Source organism: Copadichromis virginalis, linkage group LG15, assembly GCF_057382275.1.
Source record: "Copadichromis virginalis isolate Kocher_CV1m ecotype Utaka linkage group LG15, C_Virginalis_male_GT1.1, whole genome shotgun sequence".
Lineage (NCBI taxonomy): Eukaryota > Metazoa > Chordata > Actinopteri > Cichliformes > Cichlidae > Copadichromis > Copadichromis virginalis.
In genome coordinates this window covers 36,334,596-36,352,690 of record NC_140632.1, presented here as the reverse complement: position 1 = coordinate 36,352,690, position 18,095 = coordinate 36,334,596, and the positions used below count along the sequence as shown (strand labels likewise).

The following is an 18,095-nucleotide window of genomic DNA, read 5'->3' as shown; positions in this document are numbered from 1 at the left end:
GGTGAAAGAATGGCACGGACAGACAGCTCTCTCTCACGCGTCTGTATTGAGTGAAGGAGGAGGCGCGCATGTGCTGCTGGCTGCAAAACAACAAATAAAACAATAATAAAGGCATGACACGAAATATAAGGAACAGAGATGTACAACTCCAAAACTAATCAAATTTATGATCCACCACAATGACACAAAGAATCAAAGGCATTCCGATGTGTGTGGATGTGCACTTGTGTAATATTGTTCACCCTAAATTTGACCCTAATGAGTTTAATATGAGTGAATTAAAGAAAATGTTAGTTTTGGAGAATTTTGAAATTATGAAACTGAGTCATAAAACTTTTTGTGCATTTGTTTATTTTTTCCTTACACACCCGGTCAAGCTTTTCTCTGTATAGTCATGCCATAGGTTTGGGAGCAAACAAGAAATTGATTAAAATGTTCTCTTTCATTTGAACAATTATCAACTTCATATATATTCAAGCAGTGTTTTTATAGCTTTTTTAACCCTTGCCTCTCTCCTCACTGGGCTATGGAACATGCAAATATCTTTATGTTTAAATTATAACTCCACATTCTAATCTGACATTTCATTCTATACTCAGCGGACCTGTCAAATGTACAAATATGACTGTGGAATTTGTATAAAATTCGATATGTGATTTACATATTTAATCTTTTATGCAAAGTTTTATCAAGATCACTCTTTTCATCCAGGAGGAAATAAGGAACACACATACATAAAATCTTTATAGTATGATGATTACCCTTAGAAAAGTGGTCCAAAGGCATAATGTTGCATAATGATATTTCAGTTTAAACATGGAAAAAAAAGGATATTAATCTCACGCAGATTTGGATGTTGAACTGGAGCAATGATGCTGGGCAAGACTAGTTTTTAGCATCTGTGTATACCTGTGCTGTTAGACCAGCAGAAGAATAAAACTAGGTCTGATTTTAATTCAACAAAGTCTTATTTTATTATGAGTGCAGTCTTAACCACAGCTCCATGGTTTATTGAGCAGCATCCTTCAAGATAAAAGGTTTGGATCTTTGCAAAATCAAACCATGTGCATATATTTTTGAAGTACAAGTAGCATTTTTTTTTTTTTTTAAACCAAGTCATATAAAGGACTAAATAAAAAAACAAAAGTAACCAACACGATTAAAAACTTTGCCCTGTTAAAGTATGTGTATTGAGAAGAAACCCCAAATATACAAGTCTCTCCTGAGTGCAAATTTTACAGTACGAGTTATTCAATGTACAAAAGCAATATTGATCCAAACATGACAACAAAATGACTTCATGCAAGAAAGAAAACATGTGGGTAATCAAGACCTTTAACAAAATGTTGTACCTAAGGTGCTGACTATTGAATCTGCATGTTGGAACTAATAAGAAAAACCAGCAGTAAAATTATTAAATGCTTCTGAAAAAAATATATAAAGTAAAGGAGCAAAAACCTGGCACAGCACATCTTTACAGCTAGTTACTCCTAATGCTGTTAATCTGCTAATTGTAATGCTATACACATTCTGGTGGCTTAAATGTTTAACAAAACACTTGATTTTTATAGATGCTTGTAGATGCTATACTGCAGTTTTCCTGTTACCAGTCTGTAAAAAAGCATGTGATACGACAAATAAAGACTATACCCAGTGCGGGCTGCTGTTAGACTGCACACCTGGAGCGAGGGCGTACACAATCTTGCTCACAACTCGATGTCTAACAGTACTGTGAGTGGCAGCTCTCTCTTTGGCTGAGCTTTCTTCTTCTGTATCCTTTTCAAAACTAGCTGAACTTCTGCTCTCTCCCTCCTCCTGCTGGTTCCAGAGAGAGGACAAGGACTCCAGGGTCGAGTGGAGCTCATCTCGTGCAGACATTACGGTCTGAAGACAGGGAAGCTGCAGGGTTGGGGCCCCAATTCCATCCTTGGAAAGGCCGGTGATCAGCTCGTCAACAGCCTTGGCAGAAGAGGAGATCGTATCTCTGCAGCTTTTGAAGTCTTTTCCTAGGAGGAGGGCACCAGGGACAGACTGGTCAACCATCCTTAAATCTACCAACACTGCTGCCACTGAACTATCAGAAAATAATCTGTAAGAGCTAGTGTTGGCCTTTGCCCATCAAGGAAGTACATTAGTGTAAGTGTCTTGACACTGTGAATCAAAAGCTTTACCTCGTAAGGCTGTAGACAGAGATGAATGCAACTGTCTAATGGCTTGGTTCAGCTGGAACAGTTTGGTTGATGTCGTCCTCAGTTTCTGCAAAAGTAAAGCCAAAGCGTCCTCCTCCCCTTCCTCTGCCTCCTGTGGTTCCGATTCCCTCTCCTGTTTGCAGACATTAGCACTTACACATAATGACAACAAGACTGCAAACAAACAGGACATGCTTATAACTTCATCTGTTAAATTACATACAAAACACAACAAAGATCCTACTATAATGTGTAGAAATTTACTATTAACTAAATGCAACCAGTTTTGACTCCTGTATTTTGCTTAAGTTATATTTTAACGGGTGAGCAGAATAGATTTTACACAAAAAGTGAAATAAAAGAATTGCAGCCAGTGCCTGAATCACTACAAGTTGAAAATATTTTGGGTTCAAGCCTCTGCTACATTTACCAATAGTGAGAAAAACACCCTGAAAATAGCTTTTGGAGGATATAACTCAGTTTTATTTGACTACAATAACACTGTGGACAGCATAAAGCCCAGCTGCCTACATGTGTCATGTATTGGTTTGAAAAGGTAAAAAGGCCAAAACAAAACCTGCTACTTTGTGTGGCTAAGATAAGGACAAACAAGGCTGTTAGCTGTGACTTATGCCCCTTCATTCAACACATTCATTATGTGAACGATCACCGAGGGATGACCGCAGAGAGATAAGCTTACGGCACACTAAGCTTTACAGGAGCAATAAAGGCTGAGTGGCATCTTTAATGGGGCTGTTGTGGCAGCGAGTCTTAATCCGTAACATTTAAGCCTGTGTCAAGACGGAGGATCGTTTTTAACCTTTACCTACAGGATGCTCAGCTGAGCGTGCACTGTTGTCTTTTTGCTCTGGTTAAACCAAAACAAGTGCCAGGACTTTTGTAATGAAGCTCCACAAAGCAGATAACAAATGCCATTTATTCCCTCCCCCAAGTTTGACACATATTTTTTAATGATTACATTCTTAATAAAAAAAAAAAAAAAAAAAAAAAAAAGATAATGAAACAATAGAGGCTAAAAAAAAGAAATTTAAGCTGCATTATGTTGTAGATCTGATTGTGAAAAAAACTAAAGGGTTTAGAGAAGGGGTGTCAAACATAAGGCCTGGGGGCAAGAATCGGCCGAGCGAAGACCTGAAACTGGCCCAGTAGAGAGCTTTAGAAAAAAATATGAAGGAGTATGTAAATGTTCAACTTCTAACTGCATTTTCTTAGGTTTTACAGCTTTTCCCATCCACTCCTACTGCCATAAAGTCATTAGTTAAGAGATAAACAATTAAATGACGGGAAAATTACAGTTTTTCCACTTTTGGTGCGCTTGCAGTAAATTAAAAAACAAACATTTATAATTACAGGACAGTCTGTGCAATGAAAAGGAGTTGGACGTCCCTGGTTTAGAGGCTACAGATTGTGATTTTTAATGGATTCTGTTGATGAAACTTACCAAAATATGGCAGTACATGTAGCTCTCCAGAGCACGAGCTAAATCAAGAGTCTTTGATTTAAGGCTCTGGAGGACCTGCGTGTAAAGATGACAGGTATCATGGGTAGCAACTCAATAAGCACTTTAAAAACACACCAGATATAGCATTTCTGTGATATAAATGAGCACAAAAAGGCACGACACTTTAAATAAGTGCGTGATCTCTTACTGAGCTTCTGGGATAGGACAGTTGAGCCTCTCTCAGCATTTCCCTCGTGATGGTGAGGCTCTCCTCCAAGAGAGATCGGATACCCTTACCAGTTCCCTTCATTAGACACGTGACCACTGAAGGCTAACGATTAAAAAAAACAAAAGGACACAAATGACTTTTTATGACCACATTATTCCAGTCAGTTACCAGAGCTACAAAGAATGACAGATTTCAGATTAATTTTCAAACAAACTTTCACCCTTCCAAGATTAATGGGCAGCAACAATTCCAGTGGAAGCAGTAAGGGTGGACTTGGTTTTAACCACTCACAGCTTCTACATTTCGGCTTAATTTTTGTTAAATAAATAATGACAGTGTGTGGTATCATGTTTTATTATTCATATCAGGTTTATGACCTGTTAAGGACCAGATAATTAATTACATCCCAATACATAAAACCTTAGCATTGGTGCACCGTGTTACCATGGCTGTACCTTACACTCACATTCATACAGTTAATAGTTGTGATGAGGGGGCATGAGTAGAGTGGCCCACAGTGCCCAAACAGAGACCTCCCAGCTAAATTATTGGTGGTCTTACCTTGCCCATAGCCTGGGCGCCCAGTCCCGTGACATTCAATGACATGCCTGTCACTACTGCCATGTGTCCAAGCGCAAGTAAAGTTTTATCCAGGCACTGACTAGTTTTCCTTCGGGCTTCTTTCACCATCGATGTGATCTCAGATTCGCAACCCTGGATGTGAGGGCGGGAGAGGAATGTTTCACTCAGCATCGAGTCGGCACAAACAAACTGATACACAGGTTCAGTTCACATTTATTTAATAGTGAATCAATGCAAGCAAGAGAGCACAACAGCCAACAAAGTCTGAAGGGGCAGTAAATAAATTAAAATGCTAGAAAAAATTAAAAGTAAGGATCGAGAGGGGAAAATTGTGTGTTTAGGTGCTGAGAGTGGCAAGGAATTTAGATTTAGTTTCCATATATTCATGTTCTGTTTGGGGCTTCAAGGTTGAGAATTCCCTCAGCTTTGCCATTTCCATAGACAGCTCAGAGCTAAGACCCGTCAATCAATGCTCTGCATTTTGATTAGCCACCCGTCTCCAAACTACGCAAAATTGAAAATCATTTGTCAGCTTAGATTTTGCACTCTTTTTGACTCATTCATATACTACAAATGCCAGAAAACCCAGACATCATGTCAATGCATAGCCTTTAACTTAAAAAAAAAAAAAGGCTTGATTTGCCTGAACTCAAAATGGGCGGAGTGTAATGATTAGAGAATAATGATACAATCTGCATGTAGGCTGGCTTAGCCTTTTATCGTCACCAAGCAGAAACCTCAGTTTGAAACTTGTGTACTGTCACTTTAACGTGTGATACCTTTGGGTATTTTTTTTCCTCACCTGAATCAACATCTGGAAGAACCCTCCCATCTTCTTGACTTGGCTTTTAAGTTCCTCAGCAATCGTGTAGAGCAGACCGGAGGAGGGTTTAACACTGGCCAACCACTGCATGGTAACAAACACTGCATTCTCTATGGCTGTCGTGGCCTTCACCAACTCAGTTTGTGCCACCAAATTACCCACAAACACTGCAAAAAAGAAACCACCAAAAAGCACCACAATAAAAGTTTGTGCCCAATAAACACCAGGCCACTTTTATGAATGTGGCCTGGTCATACATGCCTTTTGGCTCAGCTCTTACCTTGGCAGAGGACGAATATCCACAAATTATTCTTCTAATCATTACCTATCCATCGGTAGCTATTGATTTACTAATGTCTATGAAGTTGACTGGAACTCACCACTATCCTGGCTGTCATCATCCAGACTGTCGTATAGGTCAGATATAGTTTGGACAGCCATGTAGACCAGGTTTAGATCTGAGATTAACCGATCTGCCATGCTCTCCTCCGACCCTGTAGAACTACGCAGACGGGCCAGTGATTGGCCAACTAGCTCCTTGCAGATGCCAGGCATCCCAGGGTCTGAGATGCTGGAATGGAGGGAGGGGGATTTGGTCACACCCATTAACCCTGGGTCAGACACAGAGAAGAGTGGGTGATGATCATTTGTCACAAAAAGCAAATGTAGTCGAGTGTTTAACAGCTGTAGCACTGAATGCTGCATGCAGGTCTGGAAATTTATATTCATGTAACAATGTCGCATTTTAGAAAGACAACAAGAGGCAGCTTTTCACCACTCAATTCCACCGACATTTGCCTTTTAAGAACACGACGTTTAATATTTTATGCATATTTACTTGTGTTTCTTACCAGCAGACTGTGAGGAGCCACTGTGGAGGCTCTGAATGGGATGCACCCGGATCTCGTAGAGACGCCCTGAGATCCTTCTGCTCTTCAGCAAACTCCTGCTTCTAAAGCCAAACCAACCAGAAACCCACTTGGTACCGCTGCCAACGTTCAACATTTATACTGACTTTTTCTTTAGACACAGGAGAATAAACTTTACTTGCAAGAGAAACCCAGAGGTGGAAAGGTCAGTAAATAGAGATGATTGTTTAGGCAAAGGTTTATTGGAGTAAAAGAGCAATATGGTGGAGCCCCAGAGCCTGTGCAGTGTTTCATTTGGCTGTGCCTAGTGGTAGTTTGGGAACACCAGGACTGCTTGACAAGAATAACCACAATGTGAGGGGGAATATATTCTGCATGTACAGCAGGTGCTGTGTGTGTGTGTGTCCTCCATACCGCTCCCAAACAAACACCTTGGCCTGACCTGCATGCGAAAATTAATAAACACAAGAAATACACCAAAGAGGGGAATATTTTTGGGTAGAGAGTTTTCAGGAAAAGAGAGAAAACAGGACTGTTTAACTATCAAGAAATATGTGCCAGGTTGTAAATCACAATGTTGGAAACTGGGAGGGCTGTGAAAATAACTCAAGTATTCCAAATTTACTTGAAGTATTTACCATCACTCAACTTTCCACATACGAAAAGTAAAACATTTTTTTTTAAAAAGGGAACTGTTTTTGTGGCACGCTTTGTGTCCACAGAGAGAGGGTCAATGCAAATCAGTGCAAAAATGCTCACGTCTATTTTTTCCTTCCTAAAAGCTCTGATGAAGATGAAATTTAAGGTACACTGACACACACACCCTTCCCTAAGGGACAAGCAGTGTTTTTAAAAACTTTCCCACCTCCATATTTAATCTTATGTAAATGTAAGATGCTAGGAAGAAGGATTTATGGATAGGAGGAGCTGGATAATTACCTTCGTCGAGAAAAGGAGGCAGCGGAGGAAGAAGAGGCTGATATATCTTGCTCCCACTCATCATCGGGGTCGTAAAACACATTGTCATCTTTAGAGCTGGAATCCCCCTGTGGTGAATAAACTCCTGATGACATGTCCACTCTCATTTACTCAGCTTAATGAGAAAAGCATCGCAAAGTGAGGCAGCATCCCTCTGTCGGGCATAAAACAATCCATTCTGGACTATAAATGAGGTCAAACACTTAGGAAATTTGCAAGTGACTGGAGCTGATGTCAGGCTCTGAATTTGCAAAACAAGGAAGAGTCGTGCAGGCTGAACAGGTGTGCTATGTCTTACTAGAACACAGGTTAATGTGAGAAAGACATGATAGCAAAAAAAGGTTATGAATTTGAACGCAGAATTGATCCCAGACTTACCCGTTCGAGCTCCCTCATGGCAGCAATGTTATTTTGGAACTTTTCCAGACACCAGAAAGTGGCAATTCCCAGCTTTGTGTTTTGAACTCGCACCTGCAGCACACCACCGCACTTCTCATTCTCCGAGCTCTCATGTCTAAAACAGGAGAGTAAAGTCAATAAAAATAATAAGGTCAAAGGTTAACAGCAGCCACGTGTTCATTTACAGCTGTATTTTAGAGAGTAGCTAAATACAAAGACTGGATATAGGTTTACATGCTTTTACTTTTTTTTTTTTTTTTAATGCCACTGGTTTCTTCATCATTTTTGTGTTTACATGATGCATAATAAAAAAATATCTGCGACTTTTGCCCATCCTTTCTTTCCTACCTGCTGAACACTGTGTGTTTCTTCAGTTTAGCACTGATTTTATTGGCTTCCTCAATCATCAAGGACAACTTCATGGCATCCCACTGTGGAGAGACTGCGACAGAGAAATGAAACATTACCTTCAACTAGGACTGGGCGATATATATCGAGTTTTTAAATATATTGAAATATTTTTATATGATATATGAGATGTGATAATATTGTTTATATCGATATAGTCTATGTTATGTTATAATTATACTTGTGGAGCCACAAGTTTGCCTCTCTTTCGTCCACTTTTGTCTCCACGCAACGTTACTCTGCCTCTCTCTACTTCACTGAACACAACTCCCCCTCCCCTATCGCTTCACCTGCAGGCAACAACAAGATCAGCTATCAAAGAGGAGCTGGTCGGTAAAAAGAAAACATTTGGAGATTACTATTTTACTGCTGGTAGCAGTAATCTAGTTAGAATGACCTTAACGCCATAACTGCATTAATGCGGCAAATCTCCGTTAATGAGTTACCGCGGATCGCCCCGAGCATGGGGCTGGATGGCATCAACGTGTTAACGAGCTAACAGCTCTCACACGTTGACGCCATGCAGCCCCATGCACGGGGGCTGCACGGCCTAAAATTCTTTCATTTTCTCAAAACTCGACAGTGCACCTTATGTATGAGTTCTGGTTGTGCTTACTGATCGCGAACCGCTTTTATGTGTTACATTACGGCTACCGTAGTCAGGAGCCTCGTGGAGTACTACGTACTGTACTTCAACGTAATATTACCGTATTGTGTGCGTTTAAGGACCACAAATGGCACCTGTTCATAGACGTGGTTACAACAAGGATTTCAAACTCCAGGCTGTCAGTCACGCAGTAGAACTTGGGAACAGAGCAGATGCGAAATTTGTCTTTGTTATTATGCTCAGGGTCTGTTAGTTTACATTTTGACTGCACAATTGTGAGCTTTTTGTTATGCACAAAAACAACATTGTTTTATTTTATTTATGGAGCATTATTATTTAATAAATGCTGATAATTTATTTCTGAGTAATTTTTTCATGTACATCTACGCTGTATGTTAATAAAAGTGCCAGTGTGAGATCTGGGACACAGTGTGACTAAGAACTCTCTTTTTGTTGTTACTTTATGGCTTTAAAAAAATATCGAGATATATATCGCCATCCAGCTAAAGAATATCGAGATATGAATTTTTGGTCATATCGCCCAGTCCTACCTTCAACTAATAGCCCAGAGTTAAATATCATTTGGCTCAGATGATCTTTACTTAGCAGTACAAGACAGTACACAGCAGGGATTCACTGTAAAAAGGAACAGTTGAAATAAGCTACTCACTGGCTATTGCACTCATTTCCACCAACAATTCTCAAAGACCTTATAAGGAATTACAGTAAGATGCAGATCGCTGTGCTCCACATTCTACCGATTAGGGTTGAGAGGCTCATAAACTCCGACATTGCATCCATTCATCTAATATGATCCTCGTACAAACAAATGAACAGAATAAGAGGGCAGCATAATGGTCAGACTCCCCAACACTCCTTACCAAAAAGTCATTTTAACGCAACATTGTCTCGAGTCAAATAAAACCATTGGCTATAAAAGGAGCATCTTAGAGGGGCTTAGAAAATAAGATGGGCAGAGGTTCAACTATCTGCTCCTGTGTCTAATGTTTGTAAAAAAGAAAAACCAACAAATATACTATTATTATAAGACTCCAGGAACCTGAAGAAATATGTGCACAAGGGACAAGGCCAAAGATTAATACTGAACACCTGTGATCGTCAGGTCTTCAGGCAGCACTGCATTAAAAACAGGCACGATTCAGTCATGGAAATCATTGTCTGTAAACACTGTATGCTGTGTCAAAGAAGAAGCTAACGGCAGTGGGCCAAAGCTCTTCTAAAATGGTCCGAGGCAAAGTGGAAAACTGTTCTGTGGTTAGACAAATTGAAATTTGAAGTTCTTTTAGATAAATGTGGAAACCATTTCTAAACTAGTCTAAAGAGGAGACAGACCATCTGGCTAGTCATCGCCGCCTAGTTCAAAAGCCTGCATCTCTAATAATATGGAGGCCCATTAGTGCTTTACATATTTACTAAGGATTATATGCCTTCAGTGTACATTGATATAGTGGCAAACAGCTTTTCTCTAATGCTTCTGCTGCTCAGGACAACTCTGCTTACACGATGTGATCCTTACTCCCAAACACGTTCAGTGTTGACTTAACTCTTACCATGTTGGGGCGCATGGTTTTCCCTTAAAGCTCTTTTCTTCTGAATCTCCTCCAGCTCCTTGCCAATCTTTTTCTTTTCCGCCTCCAGGGCCTCGACAATCCTCGCTTGGCGCACACGATGCTCTTCCATAGCCTTGAGTGAGTCATGGTAATGTAAACAACATTAAAAACCATCAGGGTAAAACATTCCGCCTGAAGCCAAGCTCCACGGTGGCTCAAAACGCATCCCAAATGGTTAAACATAAAGCCCAGAGTCAGCATATTTGCTAATGCTCATACATAACATCAGAAAACATGAGGATGAGCGAACGAAAGAGGTGATATAATTAATGAATATAGATTTCCTGTATGCCTACTTCCAGAAAAGCGAGAAGATGACTGCTTGAAAATATCACACATTTCGCCCACCTACTCCCTCCCGCCTACAGTCATAGGGGAAATAAAAGAAAAGGCAACAGTCTCTTTCTGGAAAACCTGATGGTACGGCGCACATTCCTGAGCTATTTTCACTTTCATCCATAAAAAAAATGCCATCAAAAAGTGATTGTTCAAAGTCCTGTTTAATTTTGCCCAATTCCCCTGCAAGGCCGTCTCCACCTGTACCTCATAATGTAGCACCTGAGATCCAAAGGGTTGCAAACACACAAAACCTTCACACAGGAGGCTTCCCATAAAGGCCGACTGGCCAAATGTAAATTGGGTGTGTAAAATATATATTTTTTTTTTATTTTTATTTTTTTTAAACATGTGCACAAATCAAAATAATCTAGCCCATCCTGTTTTTGTCATTTCCTTAATTTAATCAAAAATCCTAACCTGGGTCTCCATGTGGATACGGAGACGTTTCCTCTGGACATCCACCTCCTGCTCCAACTCCAGCTTGGCAGTTTTGAGCTCTGCCATCTGGCTGGCAACCCTCTGCTTCTCCAACTCCTGTTGGCGCTTCCGCTCATTCTCCTCATTCTGAAGGAACGAAATGCTGGCATTTATCTGCAGTTTGCATAATCTGACAGGGTATGAGAGCGTGCAAAACTCTACTATGTTTAAAGGTTCTTTAAAAATGCACAAGTGTTAAGAAAATACACCTAGCAATTTCAATTTGAGGTTTTAGTTTACAATATTACAGTAAATGAAAATTACAGACTGTCAATAATCTAATACAGGGTTACAATAATAAATGACTGATGATATCATCCAACTGGCCTATTTCTAGATTTTAAAAAAAAGAAGAAGAGAAAGTCTCGTATACCAGCTCTCTCTCCAAGGCTCGGATCTTTTCTTCATAGAGCACCTTCTGGTCAGAAAGCTCTTTCTGAGCCACTTCTTTTGCCATCTGGATTCCTTGCATCATCTCCTGCTTTGCTTTAAGATGGGCTTCTTCAATTTCTGCCTCAAGCCTGAGAAACACAAAAATGGGAATTCAGATTTTGAGAGTATGGAATAACATTTTACAGAAAAGCCTCAGTCTGGCCGATTTTCCCTCCACTCACAGCGCTCTTTGAGCTGCAAGGAGCTCGTTTTTAGCAAATTCGAAATCTTTATGACCGTCGCCTTCGCCTGTCCAGCATGACGCTCTCTTCCCAGACTGCACCTCTGCTGGGTGATTAAAGCGGAAGTAGTGATCTCCTCCAAGAATCACCCTGTCGCCCTAGAAGCCGGACAAGAGACACAGATCCAGAGAGAAACCATTTATGAAACGCTTTGGGCCTTGCGTGGACAGACCGTTCCGTTTGATTTACAGAGAGTAACAAAATGAAGCGATAGACGGACAAAAAAGTTAGAACTTGCTGCTTTACTTACATGGTGTAGGACTGTGGATTCAGAGATGAGGTTCCCATTAACAAAAGTCTTGGCGTTTTCCATCGGAATGATGCTGACAGTATCGTGTATGTTGGATATAACACTGAAAAAATATATATATAAAGAAAATAAAAACTATTTTAGGTGAAATGCAAAAAAAGTGGCCAAATATCTTCGTAGGGCTACATATTCCTTGGTTATATCCATCTTGATGCAGGTATTCCACCTGACTGAACAATATGCTACTGTTTTCACCCCTCTCTGAGGAGTTGGTCTTACCAGTGCTGGTCAGCAATGAGGGCGCCAGTCAACTGGATATCGTGGCTGGAGTTGGACTTGAGCTTGCCCACCGTAGTGCGACCCTCTTTGATCATGTAGAGAAGCATCTCGGACAGCTGAGGGTCCTCATTCAGATTCACGAGGTTGGGAAGACGGTTGTCCACTTTGAAGGTCACTCCTGCTTTCTGATCACACAGACCAAAAATTATTTATAGAGGGGGGGTTCATCTCCTTTGTTTTCAGCTTCTTCTTTAACAACATTAGTGTTTGAACACGAGCATGGTGGGTGCAGAATGATAGAGAGAGTAGACTAATAAAATGAAGGTTACACCGAAAAAAGAAATTACCTGCAACTCTTTGGTCTCTTCACGCTTGCGAATTTCTGCTTGCTCAAGTTTCTCCCTCCACGCCCTGCCGGAAAATTTGAAAAAAAAAAAAAAAAAAAATTTATAACCAAAAGCAAAAATGACATAAGAACAAATTCTACCACTAACATCACCCACTGCTAAGTAAACCCCAAGTCATATATTGATATCAGCATTTATAATGGCCGATAAATAAAAAGGTTTTAAAGAAGAGATGGGAGAAACACCCTTCAACCAAGTTAAGAGGGTTGACGTTGCTTAGTTCATCCACCAGAGGGCACTCTGCAGCTTTCCACTTGAGAACACAAGTGTTTAGAAAGCAGCAAAAATAACCAGCTGATCAAAGCAGAGCATAATTTCCATCATTTCCTTCAGGATTAATAAAGTATTTCTGATTCTGATAAATGAGTAGCGCACAACTTCCTGTGATAATAAATCCTGATTATATTGAAAGAGCATTGTCATAATATCTAAATAACCACACATAACAAATATTTTATTTAAAATTTCTATATTAGTTGGGCTCTACTTAACATCTTTGTCATGCTAAAAATGTCTGATTTTTATTTCTAATATCAGAATGTTGAATGTTTTAGCCTAATAAAAATATACACTGGAAAGAAGTAAATCTTTCTGTTATTAGAACTCAATAACAAACTGTATGTATCAAGACTGCACAAATACACAGAAACATATAGATCACTGTAAATATACTATTACTTTGTGTGAGTGTGAAGAATAACTTTAAAACTAGCTTTCATTTGACCCCCTCCACTGCAAAAAGAGAACTGTTCATTTGAGGATTCAGTAGGATTATAGCAGTAATGCTGACCGATTGGCCTCAATCATTTCCCTCTCTTGCTGACAGAGTTTATTCTTCAAGGTGGAGATCTCCTGCTGGAAGAGCCTCACTCTCTCTGGTTCGACGCCCTGGGAGCTCATCTGGGCTGCTCGCAGCTTCTCCACCTCTGCCTTTAGCTCTGAAACACACAAAATTCATCCAGATTGTTTCCTACTGAGAAAACTGTTGCAGCAAGATTATGTAAATGTGCAGATATGATGCCACTTTAGAGAGGAATATTCAGATTTGGTCAGCAAACTGCTCGATACTGTCCCTCACTGAAGTTGACTGGTTTGTCTGTCTGAGTCACATTCACTTTGAGCATCTCCCGCTGACAGGCATCGTGAATGAAATCCACAGCAAGAGCTCCCCTTAGTGCTAAAAACGTCAAACAGCAGCGCTATCATCTTATGGAAAAATAATACTTGCATGACAGTTAGCCGCCATGTGCAACTGACAGTGCATAAATATGGCCTGGAGGCAAGGTTAGGGCCAGGCTTTAATTTCAACTGGATAGCGCAAGAGCTGGTGATGGATAAACGGGCCGACAGGCGGGAGGGTGAGTGGTAAAGGAGGAGAGCGAAAGCGATCGGGAGCGAGTGCCTAACAGGAACACAATCACATATAAAGAAAAACACAGGGATGAACAAAAGAGAGAGAGGAAAAAGGCTGATGAAGGAGGAGCTGAAGGACAGACATGAAAATATTTATATGTGTGTGTGTGTGTGTGAGAGAGAGTTCTTACAGTCCAAAAATACTGACTACACCTGTGAAGCTACTCTGTGGTTTTGGTTGTAAAAAAGGAAATACAGGTGTGGCTTTGTGTGTTGAAAGGCAGATGTTCAGGTTTACAAAGAACTACAGGGGAAAAAAGGAAAAAGAATCTCTCATATAAAAATTACTTTCCCTCCCTCTCTTTTTTTAGTTTATAAGGTGACCAAGGATTTGTCCAGGCTCACATGTCAAACCAACACAGTAAGTGTGCCTGAAGCCCTGCTTTAGACATAAGGCTTATAAATAGATACCTTTTGTCTACAGTATACAAATTTTTAAGCATGTTATGGATGTCTGACCTCTGATGAGCTTGGCATTGGTGTCCTCATTGACCTTGGCCACATTTATGATTGTGCGGGCTTGCTGGGCATAGCGTAGAGTGCTCAGGCTCTCCTCCACGTTGCTGCCCGCCGGGCTCAGCGTAGCGATCATGGCCGTCTTAGAGTTACCGCCGAGGCTCTCCTTCAACAGCCTGCAGGTGACAATTAGAGGAGAACCGTCACTGTGATTGCTGACAAACAAACAAATACAAATAAAGAAATTGTGCACAAGCACACTGTTCCCTCACCATGTAAGGACAGAGTCTCTGTACGGTATGAAGACTTTCTTCTTGGTCAGCGCTTGTTCTGATAAGGCAGAGATGACCTTTCCGAGCGTCAGCAGTGATTTGTTGATGCTGGCGCCCTCCTATAAAGACATCGTTTTGAATAAAATAAGCATAGAAAAATTAATGAACAGGCCAACAATGCAAAGAAACCAGAGCCTTCTGAGACAAGAGACTGTACTCTGATTTGTGAATGATAAAATTATATACCGTGGTTCACCTAAAAGTCTCCATCTCCAATCTCCAACAAGCAATGATTAACTGCTTAATGACTTAACCACACATGGTAGTTAACATGTGCTCACCCTGAGTCGGTCTCCACTGGTCTGGGCAGAGTGGCAGCGTTCGCTGCCTGCCAGATCGATCAAGTTGATCCTGCTGGTGATACTGTGGTCATGTTCCTCGCCTTCCACAAGCTCAGTCTGCACACACAAACACAAATGGACTCACAGGCACTTAATGTAAGCACGATTCATCCGCTCCCCCGTGCTAACGTATTTTTTTACATAAAAACTCAAAGAGGGAAAAGAGGTGTAAATACACAGTGAAGACAGTACCTTAGTCTGGGTCATGACCAAGGTGAAGACAGAGTGAGATCTGGAGCTCTTGTCATTCATTCCTGTGGCTGCTGTGGCTCTCTGCTTATTGCCGAGCTCCAGCCAGCCCTAAAGAAGAAGAAAAAAGTACTTTAAATTATTATTGATTCTCTGTGTGAAATCTCACTTGAAGATATTCATTTCCATGACAAGCCTTTCAGATTCGGTTAACAGGCTTTTTATCTGCTTGACACTGAAGACCTAGCTTGTTCTTGAAAGCACCCACTAATAAAAAGACAACTGGTTCATCTTACCTGAACATCATTGTAAGAGCGCACCACATTCCTGTGAAGAAACAGCAAGCTGAGCAATTCTGAAAAAGGTACCATCCAAGAATGTTCAAGCTTTCAGCGAATAAAGAGAGAAAGACGAGATTTTCTTACGCTGAGAGCTCAGCGACATAAGGCCCGTGGACCGGATGCTCTCTCACCCTCAGCTGGAAAACAAATCCAAACAAAGGTTTTCTACATTTCCCCCCCCTGTGGTAAGTCAACCACAGTGGCAAGTTAGCAATAAAAACATGTGGCAGGGATGAGTGTCACTAAACAGCAAACTACTCACGGGCATCGTCCTCTGGTTTGGTTCTTCTCTGGTCACCAGCAGGTCATGGATCTTCTCATTGTACACTTCAAAGTAGCTCATCTCTACATGACATTTGACCTGAGATTCAAAAGGGACCCAAAACAGATCATTTAATTATTTTTCAGATAAAAATGAAATTGGAATAGAAATGTAAAAAAACAAAGAGAGAGCTTACCTCTTCACTTTTTATTGAGGCCAGTTTAGAAAAAAGCTCATGGCAGAATTTTGGGATCACCCCTACCTCCTCCTCAAAACCCATCATCCTGCAAAACAATCAGTCTTAACACATCAAAGTGAGAGATTACAGTACAAAAGTAAAAAACAAAACAAAACAAATGACCACATAAGTGAGAACACTGATGTAAATGAAAAGTGAGTCCACTCACGTGTATGATTTACCAGAACCTGTCTGGCCATAGGCAAACAAGCAGGTGTTAAATCCTTCAAAGGCCCTCAGCAGCAGAGGTTTGGCCAGCGTCTCATACACGGTCTGCTGGCAGGCAAAGTTGGAGTCACTGGCATCCACTGAGCAGAAAGAGAAGTCGTAGGTGAAGGAGTAGCTCTGTTTGGACTCTGGATGCTGGACCACAGTCTCCTGGCCATTCATGAAGATGACCTGTGAGGACTTCTCAGCTTTCTCCCTGTAATAGAGCAGAACAAAAAACTTCAGAGATGTGTTGTTTGTCTTTCTTTAAACAAGTAGCATGCCAGTGTTTTATACACAGATTCCAGAACCAGACTTTAATATACTGACAAGGGGGCCTGCTTCTCAGTCACCCAGCAGTTAAACACTAACCTGGCACTGAAGGGGCGGACACGCACAGCCACCGTAACAGCACTGTTTTCCATTTTTAGTAAGTCCTGCTGCTTCAGACCCTCACTGGTACTGGGCAGGATCTGTTCAGGAGGAGCAGGATCGGATGTCCTGACCTGGGTCACGTCTCCCTTTTGGTTCGAGGTCTTTGTCTTTATCACCTGCAGCGTCGTGTCAGGTCTTCGCACACCTGAGGTCGTCTTGCTGATCCGAGGAGCCGGGAAGGGTTTAGTGTTTTCGGCTTGCTGTGCTCGGGGTTTGGGCCTTTCCAGACTGGCAGATTTGACCAACGCTGGCTTGGGAGCTTCTTTCCCTGCCAGTCTCTCAAACACGTCTCGTTTGGCAGCGATTCTCTCAAACGGGGTCTTTCTGGTCGGCGTTTTAAAGGTATGGGTCTCGTCTGTGTTTCTACTTGAAGATGAAGAAGAGGAGGAGGTTTTGTTCTGCGCAAACCTCCCTTGTGTTTGCACATGAGTCGCAGTTTCTCTTAAGCTCATTGACCTGAATAAACCAGGTGTCCTCCCGTTTGGTTCACCGAGAACTTTGGGCGTTGACTGCAGGCCACCAGGCTGCCCACGTCCGCTCTTGTCCATGGAGGGAGTCCTGGTCCTGCGCTGCAGAGTCAGTCTCTTCTCCGGAGCTGCTGTGGTGCTTTGGCTGCTGTCTGTCATCCTTTGTTCAGCCGTTTCGGCCCCGGTCTTCCTCTTTGACCGTCTTTGTAGGGTGAGCCGGGCTCGGTAAGGGGTCTGCTGCCCGCTGCCACTCTTTGACAGGGCAGAGACGACATACGTCCTGTTCACCGGACGGCTTTTATCTGATGACCTGCTGTCTTCACATGCAGACTCCCCTGATGCGGTCACACTTTTGCCCAGCGTCGTGTCGGCTATCTTTCGCTCTCGGCCGGGTGTCCTGGACGTTGATGTTGACAGCAGATTGTCGTAATAAGCGGTGTGTTTCCGCCCTTGTACGCTAAATATCGACATGGCTGTGGACTGTTAGAAACCTAAACGGTGTAATTACGAGACAGGCGAGTTAACGGCAGATGCACTTTACACATTTAAAAACCACGTAAATTGGACGTAAGTATGACTCCATATGTTAGTTAAAGGAAAATAAAAATCCATTCGAATAAATTATTACTTGCACTTGCGAAAAAAAACTTCTTTTGTTTATGTTCGCCTGCTCGCTTCCGCCTCTACCCGCTTCAATTTCAAATCGTCACCGTCACTGGCAGCTGATTGGCTGGATTCTCTGAAAGTGCTACGTCACGTCATGGTCGCGACCTGTAGGCACTTTATGATACCGCTAGATGGCAGCACAATA

General features: G+C 41.6%; 1 protein-coding gene across 1 annotated transcript; it reads right to left on the bottom strand.

Annotated features, from left to right (window-relative positions):
• Positions 1-332: 332 nt before the first annotated feature.
• Positions 333-18,007, bottom strand: kif14 (kinesin family member 14). Its single transcript, XM_085433187.1, has 29 exons — positions 16,755-18,007; positions 16,345-16,599; positions 16,134-16,221; positions 15,938-16,036; positions 15,760-15,812; positions 15,631-15,661; positions 15,338-15,445; positions 15,086-15,202; positions 14,745-14,863; positions 14,476-14,648; positions 13,394-13,541; positions 12,544-12,607; positions 12,197-12,381; positions 11,918-12,020; positions 11,608-11,765; positions 11,367-11,514; positions 10,934-11,080; positions 10,118-10,250; positions 7,880-7,973; positions 7,511-7,646; positions 7,094-7,200; positions 6,137-6,237; positions 5,666-5,896; positions 5,265-5,452; positions 4,442-4,594; positions 3,860-3,982; positions 3,652-3,726; positions 2,172-2,322; positions 333-2,006 (listed from the first exon to the last, which is right to left on the bottom strand). Exons 1-29 carry the CDS (start codon positions 17,753-17,755, stop codon positions 1,645-1,647), a joined length of 4,851 nt encoding a protein of 1,616 aa, XP_085289313.1. The 5' UTR covers positions 17,756-18,007; the 3' UTR covers positions 333-1,644.
• Between the last annotated feature and the right edge of the window lie 88 nt (positions 18,008-18,095).

What these genes read in the sequence shown, in the direction of transcription:
- kif14 (XM_085433187.1), bottom strand. Translation starts at nt 17,755, where the DNA reads ATGTCGATATTTAGCGTACAAGGGCGGAAACACACCGCTTATTACGAC. An exon ending in GTATCCACATGGAGACCCAG is followed by an intron (nt 10,251 to 10,933) that starts GTTAGGATTTTT and finishes GACTCACTCAAG; the next exon opens with GCTATGGAAGAGCATCGTGT. An exon ending in TGGCTCCTCACAGTCTGCTG is followed by an intron (nt 5,897 to 6,136) that starts GTAAGAAACACA and finishes TGTCTGACCCAG; the next exon opens with GGTTAATGGGTGTGACCAAA.